At 40.7% G+C, this 12,684-nt stretch overlaps 1 protein-coding gene across 2 annotated transcripts; it reads left to right on the top strand.

Annotated features, from left to right (window-relative positions):
* The first annotated feature begins 1,495 nt into the window (after positions 1-1,495).
* LOC311083290 (uncharacterized protein) lies at positions 1,496-9,745 on the top strand. 2 transcript variants are annotated; one of them, XM_084114731.1, is made up of 3 exons: positions 1,496-1,941; positions 7,575-7,665; positions 9,574-9,745. In XM_084114731.1, the coding sequence occupies exons 1-3, from the start codon at positions 1,596-1,598 to the stop codon at positions 9,683-9,685; spliced, it is 549 nt and encodes a 182-aa protein (XP_083970857.1). In that variant the 5' UTR covers positions 1,496-1,595; the 3' UTR covers positions 9,686-9,745. The 2 variants fall into 2 exon arrangements, 1 of the variants encoding a protein (XP_083970857.1); XR_014606262.1 differs by lacking the exon at positions 7,575-7,665 and having other exon boundaries at positions 1,833-1,941; positions 9,574-9,701.
* Positions 9,746-12,684: the final 2,939 nt, after the last annotated feature.

Genomic DNA, 12,684 nt, shown 5'->3' with positions numbered 1-12,684 from the left:
TTAGTAGTTTTGGCGGTCCGCGGCGTTCTGCTCATCAGTTTCAGCGGCCCACGGGCAGGTTGCAGACAAATGCCTCAACAATTTCCCACTTGTGGTCCATGCTCATTTTATTCATGAAGTTATAGTTCATCCTTAATTTTAATATATTTAATGTATTTTCTTAATAACAACAAGTGAAAATTAAACAGTGATGGTCAGCAAACCAGAAAGTGCATCATATTCAGTTTATTAACTTGCCATGAATAAATTATTACACAAATGTTCAGTAAATGCATGAAGAGGTATGCCTAAGCTAAATATTGTTTTGACAGTGGCATCAAAAAATGCTTGATATGACTCATACCATATGAAGGCTACAGTGGCCTAGCTAAAGTGAACGATAATGCTAACTAACGCTGCCATCTCCCTGCAAAACTCACCACAACTTTGTAGGTCTTGTCCCTCATGCTGGCCCTTACAAAACCCACAAGCTGACCCTCGGACACGCTACACTCAACTACATGACCCGATTTGAAGTGGTTTTCACCCCTTTTAACACTTTTGTTTTCCTCCTTGAAAAAACCCAGCATGGCAGCCAAGGAGATCATGATTGCACTGATAAATCTACCGTGCAAAAAACGCAACAAACACAGTTTTTTTTTTTTAATGATCTTCAGTCTTCACGGACTTTCGCGGGGTTTAACCAGACAGTTACACGAGCTCCACCAATCAGATGCATCACTGTGGGATTGTGGGATTGTTCAGGATTGTGGGTAATGAAGTACTTCTCCAAGACATCGCGAATAAAAGGCATTTATCCCAAAACAAGGTTAGTGCCCCATGAACTTTTGGCGGTTATATGAGCATATACAATCGCTTAGTACAGCCGTAGCTGGTTTTAAGTCTACCATGTATGGTTACGTTTTTATGGCTTATATCCCAACTGTCAATGGAGAAATTGTATTGAATTTTTACTTCCGGAACCGGCTGTGGGCGGGACTGTGATGCTCTATGCGCCTGTACGTAGCTCATAGCCAATCGTTTCAATTATACCAGATGACGTATGTAGAGCGACAGATATTCAACGAAGAAGACGACGATGGCTGTGTCCAAATTCAGGGGGTGCTTCTCAATTCTTATTTGTGCATCCTCGTTTCCTCTCCTCGCTTCCTTTCCTCGCGTCTCAGCTCCGCCCCCTGTAGGATGCGAGGGAAGGCTGCAAGGAAAAGACGCGAGGACGGAGGAATCGAGTGAAAGCTTTTTTTTATACATTGGAATCCTTGATCACTCGAGCGTCACTTGACCGCGTCATCAGCAGCGCTCAGAGGATCTGCCCTCATGTTGTTGAAATTTGTTTATTTAAGAAATTCATAATAAATAATAATAAAGAAAGATACCCTGTTGAAATATGTGGTTTATATAAACTGCAAAAGTAAAGTATAAATCAAAATTATTGTGACCGATGTGAAGGGGGAGGAGAATTTATACGTGCGTCACGTTTTAGTCGATAAAACTCTTTCGCATAGGATGCACCTGTGTATCCTCGCTCATGACTCCTCTGGAAGCCTCCTCACTCCTCGATCCTCGACTCCTCGCGGTGCAATTAGAGAATTGAGATGTCCTTCAAGATGGCTGAGTTCGATCGGTTTCCGGGTCATAGGATGGAGGACGGAGGAGAGAGGAGACGAGGAGGGATATTGAGAAGCACCCAGGGTCTACATCCTTCGGAGTGCTCATTTGAAGGATGTTACGTCACAGCGCCGCGACGAAGGCTGTCCAAATTCGTAGGATCCTTCAAATGCGGCCCACAAATACGTCCTCCTTTTCCCCGAATTGGAAGGGTGGTTGTGGTGGATCCTTTCCCGTCCTACCTATCCCATAATTCTTTTCGGCAGAACGTAATGGCGGACGAAGCGAGTGGTAGCCATGGTAGCAAAGTGGAAGAGGAGTATGCTTTTCGATGTAAGTTTTTTAAAAACTGTCTTTTCAAAAAAATATATTTATAAATTTATATATATTCATAAATATATTTTTTCAGTGGTTGTAGTCAGGCATTTTGTTTAAGCGTTAAGCATTTTTTTTTTACATTTGTACGTTTATGTAAAAAAAAAAACATTACTTTCGTAAACTAGCTTCTTCCTTACTGCCTGTGTGAATATCCCCTTATAGTAATTATTACACACAGCTAATTTGTTAGTGATTGAAGCTGTTTTTAACGCTTCTAGGGACGAAAGAGCAGACAGAAGTGTTTATAAAGCTCCGGTTGCTAGGCGACAGGATATGAGCAACGGGTAAGGGAGGGCCTGAAAGAAGGGTAGGCTGTCCAAATTCACAAACACCGATTTCCGGGTTTTGCGGTCGTCGGAGGATCCCTCCTCCTTCAACCGGGTAGGAAGGATCCTAAGGAGGATGTAGACCCTGAATTTGGACACAGAGATTTACACCAGAGTCCTGCACGGGTGACGGGTCCGATTTTGTAAATCCGCCCCCGCCCGTACCCGCAGTGCTTAAAACCGCACCCGACCCGTTTTCCAACAGCAGCACTAATTAAAATCTGCACCCGACCCGCACCCGAAATAAAATCAGTTTAGACTATCACATTATAGACACACAGTGTCCGGAGCGACTTATAAAATAGGCTACGGTAAGTTATTTATTCTTTTTGTGCAAATGTCCCATAAAGTCCCATCCTTTAAGGATTAATTTATGTCCCGTTGACCGGTCCATTGCATTACGAATAAAAGCAGAATCAATAAAGTCAATAATGAGATGTGCAGTCAGGTGGTTTGAGTGTGTGCGCGTTTTTTGACGAGTTTTATAGTCTTGATATTGTTTCTTATTCAAAAGTGGTGACTAGTAGGTAAAAAGTAGGTAATTTCGTCTAGCCTACATCTGACCATTTTGGGTTCAAACACGCCCTGCACACCACACATACTTAACAGTGTTAAATATGAAAAATACCGTTCGATAGAACTGCTTTGTTACCACAGTTTCTGCGTGCTTCCTCAGGGATGAAGTTCCACATTTGCGGCTATCCAACACGAAAATGTTTGCAGCAAAGCCTTTCACGATATTTTCTAAAGATAACTCCAAATTTCTCCCACACACTGGACTTGATTTTTGATGACGTATTGTCGACAACTTTACAATCTCCACTAGCTATTCTTTTCTTCAACTCCTCAGCATCTATCTCGACGACTGCAAGCAGATCGCGCGCGCGCGCGGTTATGAAGAATTTTAAAAAATGAAAGTAGCCTATGGCGTCAAATGGTGGACAAAACAGCTGTGTTTATGCGCTTGAGCTGTTTTGTCCACCATGTGACGCCATAGTAGCCTAGGTAACGTTATAGATCCTGGGAGGGCGTGGCGCGTGGGCACAAATAAACTGATGTGGATTTTAAATTATTTTATCAACTTGAAATACAGGCATATTTTTGTAGATGTGTTCCTAAAAATATGCATATATTTTTACGTCTGTCATGTTGGATCCATAGATATACAAACTGCTTCGGTGTGTCGCATAGATGTCGTCATCGTCTTGCTGCTCCCTCCCCGTTCTGTGATTGGTTCCCTAGCTGAGGCGAAAATCTGGTCCATGGAATCCATGCTGACTAGCAGCGTGAATAAAATCCAAGGGTGCAGGGATTTGTATTATTTTGAAGGTACCCCCGGACGCCGCCATTGGCTAACGGAACCCCACCTGCAGTTAGCATCCCATTGACTCCCATTCATTTTGGCGTCACTTTGACAGCGAATAACTTCACATCTGAGGCGTTTAAAGACTCCATTTGTCCATTATTTATTTCTAAAGAAACACGACAATGTATAAAATGCTCCATTACCTTGTAGCTTATGTTATGGCCCTGTAGAAGCAGTTTTTGTAAAAGTAGGCTAACGATTGCGTCACAGCCACGCGACTCTCTGTCGCACAGTAAGAAATTACCGTATGGACCGGAGGAGAAGCTCGCGCGCAATCGGGAGGACCTGGAGGCAAAATGACAAAGTAATTAATCAGAACACCTACTAAAAGTTTTTCCTGCTCCTCGCTCATGGACAGCTCCTACTCACGCTCTCCGTCTCTGCAAGTTTCGGAAGGGAATGATTCAGATTTCACTTGGCACAGCTACTAGAAGACAGACGGTTTGCTCACGTCACATCTACGTCGTCAAGCTCAGCTTGAGTCTGCGCAGTACGCTGGACCCCCAGGAAGTAAGAGTTTCTAATGGGCTTCACTTTGTCTCCGTTGAATCCAATGGGGTCGCTGTGTCCATTTCTTTTACTGTCTATGATAAAATCGCGCTGCGCTCAAGGCAGCATGGGGAAAACCCAGGCTATAAACACTCATGCTGTTGTCACAAATCGACTAGCTGATCCTTCATCTCTGCTGTCCAAATCCATTTAACTTTGTGCTGCACCGTTTGTTATGCTTCTGTCTTCTCTCAGTTTGCTCTCTGATTGGATATTGTTTCGTTTCACATAATAATCTCCAGAGTGTGCGTGTTTGTCCTCGGGGTTCAAGTCAAGTCAAGTCAAGTCAAGTACTTATTTATTGTCATTGTTCTATATACTGTAACAGGTATACATAGAACGAGATGATGTTTCTTCAGGCCCATGGTGCAACATGTTACCCAAAACCACATAAGTGCAAATACTTAAAACAACAAAAACAAATAAACACAAATGTGTACATGTATACATATCCACATACACACACATACGTATACATATACATACATATATACATATACCCACATACAGTACCAGTCAAAAGTTTGGAAACACTACTATTTTTAATGCTTTTGCAAGAAGTCTCTTATGCTCATCAAGCCTGCAGTTAAAAAAAAACAAAAAACAAAAAAACCCAGTAATATTATGAAATATTATTACAATTTAAAATAATGGTTCTCTTTTTTAATATACTTTAAAATGTAATTTATTTTTGTGATGCAAAGCTGAATTTTCATCAGCAAGTACTCCAGTCTCTGGTGTCTTATGATCCTTCAGAAATCATTCTAATATGATAATTTGATACTCAGTTATTATCAATGATGGAAACAGTTGTGCTGTTTAATATATTTTTTTGGAATACTTTTTTCAGGATTCATTGATGAGTAAAACGTTAACAGCATTTATTCATAAAAACAGCATTTATTCAAAATAAAAACATTTCTAACAATATAAGTCGTTACCATCACCTTTTATCAATTTAACGCATTCTTGTTGAATTAAAGTACTAATTTCTTTAAAAAAAAATAGTTATTGTTCCCAAACTTTTGAACGGTAGTGTATATTGTTACAAAAGATTTCTATTCTAAATAAATACAGTTCTTTTTAACTTTTTATTCATCAAATAATCCTGAAAAAAGTATCTCAGGTTATAAAAAAATATTAAGCAGCACAACTGTTTCCAACATTGATCATAAATCAGCATATTAGAATGATTTCTGAAGGATCATAAGACACCAAAGACTGGAGTACTTGCTGATGAAAATTCAGCTTTGCATCACAAAAATAAATTACATTTTAAAGTATATTAAAAAAGAGAACCATTATTTTAAATTGTAATAATATTTCATAATATTACTGTTTTTTTTTTTTTTTTTTTTTTTTAACTGCAGGCTTGATGAGCATAAGAGACTTCTTTCAAAAGCATTAAAAATAGTAGTGTTTCCAAACTTTTGACTGGTACTGTACATACATACACACACGTATGCATACATAAAAAAATATAATAAAAATAAATAAATACATTTACATATTTGGCATAGCAGCACAGTATAGCAGCAACACTAGTGAAGTAACTGATGCAGCTACTTTATGTGACTACAGTTTGCAGTATCACTGAGTCTTTATGGGTTAGTGTATGTATAATGATATAAATGTTTACTGGATTAGATGTTCGACTAACCCAGTTATGAACCCTACTGGGTATGGTGGTATGAGTCTTATTGGGTTAGGTGTTCAACTAACCCAAATGAGAATTGGGGGACAGCCGGGTGTTGAGTAATCTGACTGCTTCAGGGAAAAAACTATGCCTAATGCCTTCTGCCTAATGGCAGAAGGGTGAACAATCCATGAAAGAGGTGAGAGGGGTCATTCACAATACGAATGGCTTTGTGGATGCAACGGTTGTTGAATAAAGCATCAATAGTAGGTAAAGAGGTCCCAATGATCTTTCCCCCCACACATCAGGATTTACGATTCACGATCGGGCGGCTCCGATGTTCTTCAGAGCAGATTCAGTCACTCTTAACACACCTCACACCAAGGGAAAATCTGATAAAATAATCTGTAGAACAATCAAGATAATCAGGACATTACCTAGGATTGTCGGAAGGGGAGAAATCGGCCCAAAATCAGCCCGATTATCTTGTGGTGTGTAGGCTACCATTAAGCAAGAGGTGTTATGTTCCTGCAGTCTGCCATATTGGGACATAAAGGAAATGTTTGTCTGAAAACATTTCTTGTTAAAATTTAGATTTTGTGTTCCCTGTGGAACATTGATGTCCTTTGTCAATTACCTGTTTAAGTGATGAACTGCTCTACTTTGTTTGTTTTCAGAAATGGTAACATGTTTTCTTTCATCTCTTGCTCGAGATCCACATATGAGAAGGGCAGAGAGAACCGGGGTTACGAACAGTAACCTATTGTTTTATACTTGTGCTTCAACTGAGTGGCCTGTGCTATTTTTTCCCCAGCCTCGTAGCACCAGCGTTATGCATATTATTATTATTTAAAAAAACAACAACTACAGCCCTGGTCATAAGCATTTCACTTGAGCTTTTTGCACCCCTTTCCCCTTTTGCAGGGCTCTCTTGCATTAAGCTTTATCTCTTCACTAGGTATCGCACGACAATGTTCACATAGTTCCTTTAACCAAGGCTTATTTGTCAATCTTCGTTATTTGTTTATGTATTTTTTTTTAATCTTATGAGTCATGCCTTCTGGTTTATTTTCATTTTGGGGGTTCTCTAAATAATGACTTGTATCATTTTATCTAACCTTACAGAGCAGGGTTCACCAATCTCGGTCCTGGAGGACCGCTGTCCTGCAGAGTTTAGCTCCAACCACAATTAAATACACCTGAACCAGCTAATCAAGGTCTCACTAGGCATAATAGAAACTTTCAAACAGGTGTATTGGAGCTGGTTGGAGCTAAATTCTGCAGGACAGCGGCCCTCCAGGACCGAGATTGGTGAACCCTGTTATAGAGGTTCCCATCACAATACCATGGTTTAGAATCCTCCTAACTGCAGACGCAGAGAACTGGGGTTTTCCAACTCATCTCTACATAGGACATTCTTTTTGAACTGGTGCTACTACAAATGTAGCCGAGCATGAAGTTTCAGCCTCCTCTATCAAGCTGCTGTGTACATGGTTTTCCTCAGCATTTGAGTTCAATGCAAGACCCAACTCTAACACTAACTCAAAAGCTCAGCAGGCACTTTCAAATAATAATAGGTACGTTAGTCTTTGCAAGCTACTGGTGTGGTTTCATTCTGTTTTCCTACTATATCGATTGGCTTCGGTCTTCACAAATACTTCTCTTCTTATTACTGGCCGATCACAGCCTTTTCTGTCTCTTTGCCGATCAGGCCCAAAACATCACACAGCCTATTGGGGCCCAACACATTACCCAGCCTTTCAGTGGTCCCAACACATCACACGGCCTATCGGGGCCATCAGGTAAGATTGACTATTGTTGGTTTATGTAACCCAGCCCGCAGGGTGGAAGTTTCAACCCCAGGGGTGGCAAGTTGAACTTGCCAAGGAAAAGTTGCACTCAGGTGTCGACATCAACAGTGCTGGAGGAGCCCAGGGCTGCACAAGATAGTAATGAAACAAGGTGTTAATTATTTTTAACTTTGAGCTCCACTTTTCAAGGCTCAGCTGACCAGCAATGCGTCGCATGGGTAACACTGAAGCTGATGCTTCACTTAATAGAGACCAATGGCATTGATTCAATGCATGACTCACTGATTTTTGTTTCCCGCGACTTCTTCACGCTGTGGAATGCTGACCAGCGCTGACGCCATTAATGGTAAAAAGCCTTAAAGCAACACTATGTAGTTTTTCAACCTTCATAATATACACTGTAAAAATGACAACTCAAAATTGTTCACCTTACTAAGATTTTTGCATTCACTGACAATAAAATTGCTAGTTGGAACTTGAACTATCTGTTGTAAGCCACTTGAACTCACTTTCAGACGTTTCTGAGGAAAAGTTCATCTTATTTTATAAATTGAGTTGATTTTATTTTGAAGTTGTAGTTGACACCCAGTTAGAGTGAGGTCAACTTATCTGCGCATGCTCATTTGAAATTTGTCATGGCAACCGGCTGCGACGGGGTTTCCAAGGATTTTCCCAGGAGCTCCCTCAAGGAAGTCGACCGGAAGTTGAAGCCGGCCGCGTGCCACCATCTTGTAGCAGAACTTCACTTGCGTTAGCATTCCATTGACTCCCATTCATTTTGGCGTCACTTTGACAGCGAATAACTTTACATCTGAGGCGTTTGAAGACTCCATTTGTCCATTATTTATTTCTAAAGAAACACAACAATGTATAAAATGCTCCATTACCTTGTAGCTTATGTTATGGCCCCGTAGAAGCAGTTTTTGTAAAAGTAGGCTAACGATTGCGTCATAACCGCGCGACTCTCTGTCGCACAGTAGAGAGATTACCGTATGGACGGGAGGAGAAGCTCGCGGGCAATCGGGGAGACGTGGAGGCAAAATGACAAAATAATTAATCAGAATACCTAGCAAAAGTTTCTCCTGCTCTAAGCTCATGGACAGCTCCTACTCACACTCTCCGTCTCTGCAAGTTTCGGAAGGGAATGATTCAGATTTCTCATGCCACAGCCACTAGAAGACAGACAGGTTGCTCACGTCACATCTACGTCGTCAAGCTCTGTTTGAGTCGGTTTGAGTCTGCACGTCAGGAACGGAAGTCCTAAAAAAATCGCTAAAAATGGGCTTCACTTGTCTCAATTGAGTTCCAATGAGATGGCTCTGTCCACTTCTTATACTGTCTATGAGCTCCCTTCGAAAGTTTGCGTCCGCCATCTTGTCACGATGCCAGCGGTAACTTTCCCTGACGTCTTTGTCGAAGAGAAACATTCCTTCAAACGGGTAAGCTAATCATATGAATACGTATGCATTTGGTATTTGTATTACATTTCATTGCGGGAAACAAAATCGATAAATCATAACCAGGCTAGGCGTTTATGGCAATACAAAATCCCCCACTAGCTAACGTTAATCGGTTAGAAGCTAGCTTATTTTGAACAGCTAAGCTCAATATAATTATTGTCCACATATTAATTGAAAGATTTGTGTTGCCATTATGTTTGTTATTCTCAATGAATGATGGCATTGTTTTATGCACGTCTGCTTTGCTCATTGACATGAAACCGAAGCACCGGCGGTGGTTATAGTTCACATTGCTGCTCGTGACCATGCGCTGCAACCAAGGTAGAACTGACGTGCTAAAACTGTGATGCAAAACTTCGGTTTGATACGGTAGTTAACTAGATAGATATACGTTTGCGAAGTATGTCACTGTGTTCATTTTCTCTTATTTTTGTGCTAGGTTTTCTATGAAGTGTCGCTTCTGCAGCTTTGACAGCGCCAGTCAAGAGCGTCTGCTTAGGCACCATCGGCTCAGGCACGGAAGAGGAGCTTACTGGCCGTGTGAAACCTGATGTATTTGCTTTGGGCATAAGATTACTTGTTTACATTGTGGAATTGTAAAGCTGTTTGTGCCAAAGTCGTTCAAATAAACATGCATAAATTAACTGGTTTACTGTCAGTGGATGATTTAATGTGGGGGAGGGGGGTAATCTGAACTCAAAATAGTAAGCTTTTACAGACTTGAAAGTTCCAGTAACTTGAATTAAAAAAACTTAGTTGTCAGAACTTGAAAAACTTAGCTGACGCAACTTAATAATTGTAGTTCTTCAAAACTTAAAAAATTAAGTTGATATCTTAAACTCAAAAATTCTGTGCAGTCGGTTGCCTTGAAAATTTGAGTTGAACTAACTTTTTCTTTTTTACAGTGTATTTCCAAGACCCTTGTGATGGTACATCGACTTACAATAGGTTGAATGACACGTCTGCCATAGCCTGACGGAGTCTGTATCGCTTTTACTGGCACTACGTAACTTCGGGGTTCGGGTAGTAACCCGAGCACAAAAAGAACTACAAAATTCGACTGCTTTACGGCATACATCACTTCCCCCACCACTTCCTCAAATTCGGACGTGAGAGGCCAACCAGCGTTTGTTTTCCGGCTTTTGTGCATATGTTTTTGTCATTCCACCCTCCTTCACATCGTCATCAAGCTACGCCGTTGTTGTTGTTTGGAATGTAGCGCCCTCTAGCGGCAGAAAATGTTGCATAATTGTACTTTTTTATTTTGTATTTATTTATTTATTTTTATTAATGTTTATTACAAACTCTTGTAGAGACAACAGCAAAAAAAAAAAAAAAAAAACAGGCAATGCGTCCAAAAAATGCAGATTTGACAATGAAAAAAATAAAATAAATAAAATAAGGCATTGTTCTCAAATAAATAATATGTGTTACAGGATCAAAAACATTTCAGCAGCATCACAAATAGCTTCTACAGTTTGTTTAGAATTTTTTACAAGGTTCAAGGAGGATAATAACATACGAAATTAATTTTTAAAACAGTTTACATTTGGCAATTGATTTTTCCATTTATTTTTGTGAATGTGGTATTTACCCATAATGATGATAAGGTTAAACGTACAGTATGGGATTTTTTCTCCACTAGGGGTCGCTAACCTATTTACAATAACAAAGGCGTAGTTTGATGACGCAACATTTGCTAAGAATTATGGATCTTGTCGTCAACGTCAAGCCGACCGATCTAATAATGTTTATGGATGACTGAATACATCGATGTTTTTGTCATGACTATGATATGAAGCAGTTCGGGATTGCTAAGAGACAGCTATCAGCTCCAAACGCGACGCGAGTCCCGCGGATATAAAAGGAATATGGACATTTCATTCTACCGAACTACACGCAGAATCACTACTCACAGGTCAGTTTATTAGACAAATTAAACTTGTGAGGTAACACAGCGCTGTTTCACTTGGTCTAACATTACACTAGCACACTAAACTGCATTTGAATGTGTTGAAATGTAACTTATGTGTTAGTTTGTCTGTATGAGACTAACGTTAGCAGTAACGTTAAGCTAGATCAACATTAGAATAACATACAGATCATATTCTGACATTTTATCATTGTTGAACTATATAACATTGATTAGTTTTATGTAAATGTGCTCACCTGTTTAATAAAGTACATGTAGAGCGGTCGAAGTCTCGGACGTGGAGCTCTCGTTTATAGATAGATTTCCGATGACGTCACATTTCTCCCGCAACTCCTTACGGCGCCATCTTGTGTGTCAAGTGGGTCAAGCGTTTGTGTTACGGAGCATGATAATATCCTGAATCGGCATTGTTCTGAACATAAAAATCATACGATTATTCTCCGTTTGGCTGGAGTTAATATTCAGTGCTGCTCTTGTGAACATTTAGAGGTTTTGTGCTCTGGAGATGTGACACTTTATCTAATCATTTCCAAGATGGGCTAGCTAAATGCACTAGCTCTCATCGGCTGTCAAATCGCTGTACCCAGGCGGCTACTATCGACACAGCCCTTGAGAGGTGTTGGCTGGGCAGAAGCACACTCTGACGATTGTCCACCTTCATCACTTTCTCTGTGGCCACATCAGCTGGTCGAGCCAGAGGCAGAGGCTACACCTGGAGCACATCGCTCCGTGCCTCTGCTCTCCATCTCTCTCCTAAGTTACACTAAATTAGTTCGGAGCGTTGTGTTGTTGTTGTTTTTTTACCCAGATGGTGTTGTCTTGACACTGAGTCTAAATGTACCATATAATAAGGGCTGTGCAGATATCAGCCGCCTGGCTACAGCGATGTGAACCGTCAATGCAGGGCTCCAGACTAACATTTCCACGAGGGAGAGAGAGCAAGACAGCGCTTAGTTTGGAGACGGTGAAGTCTTGTTTACATGTTCGCCTGGCTCCGAAGAGAGAGAGAGTGCGCGCGCGCGACCGGCTCTCTCTCTATCTGCTCGTTCTTTCAGTTAAACATGCACCCAGTTCATCTACATTACTCACCGATCAAATAAGACTTTGGCGGGACAAAAATTCACTTTGGCGGGCGCTAAAACAAGTTCAATGCAGGAGAATTCATGCGTGAATTTAAGTGTAGTGTATGACCATGCACTCGCACAAATGCGACCACTCAATTTCACATCATATCTTGCCTTGCAAACATCATCTAATGTGTCCCTGTAAATAACCTTAACCTTGTCGCCAGGTTTGGAGGAATTTGTCATCGTTATCTCACACAAAAGAGTCAAAAATACTTTATATTAACTGGCTTTCTATTAATGCAGCACAGTGAATGAGCCGTGTCTCCCAGTGGCTTACTGACAGCTTTGACACACAACATGGCGGCGCGCCGCAGAGGATAATGGGTAATTCGAGAAACGGAAACCCATCTATATACTGTCTCTGGGAGCTCTCGGCATCTCGAAAACACCGCGCTGATATTGATTCTCGTTTTAGTTCTCCTTTTTTATCCAAAGTCTGCTTGCCATGGTCCATAATGTTTGAACGAAACAACAACAGCGTACAGATAGA

Source organism: Abramis brama, assembly GCF_963993115.1.
Source record: "Abramis brama genome assembly, chromosome: 5".
Lineage (NCBI taxonomy): Eukaryota > Metazoa > Chordata > Actinopteri > Cypriniformes > Leuciscidae > Abramis > Abramis brama.
The sequence above is the reverse complement of the archived record's forward strand: the minus strand, read 5'-3'. Positions and strand labels throughout refer to the sequence as shown.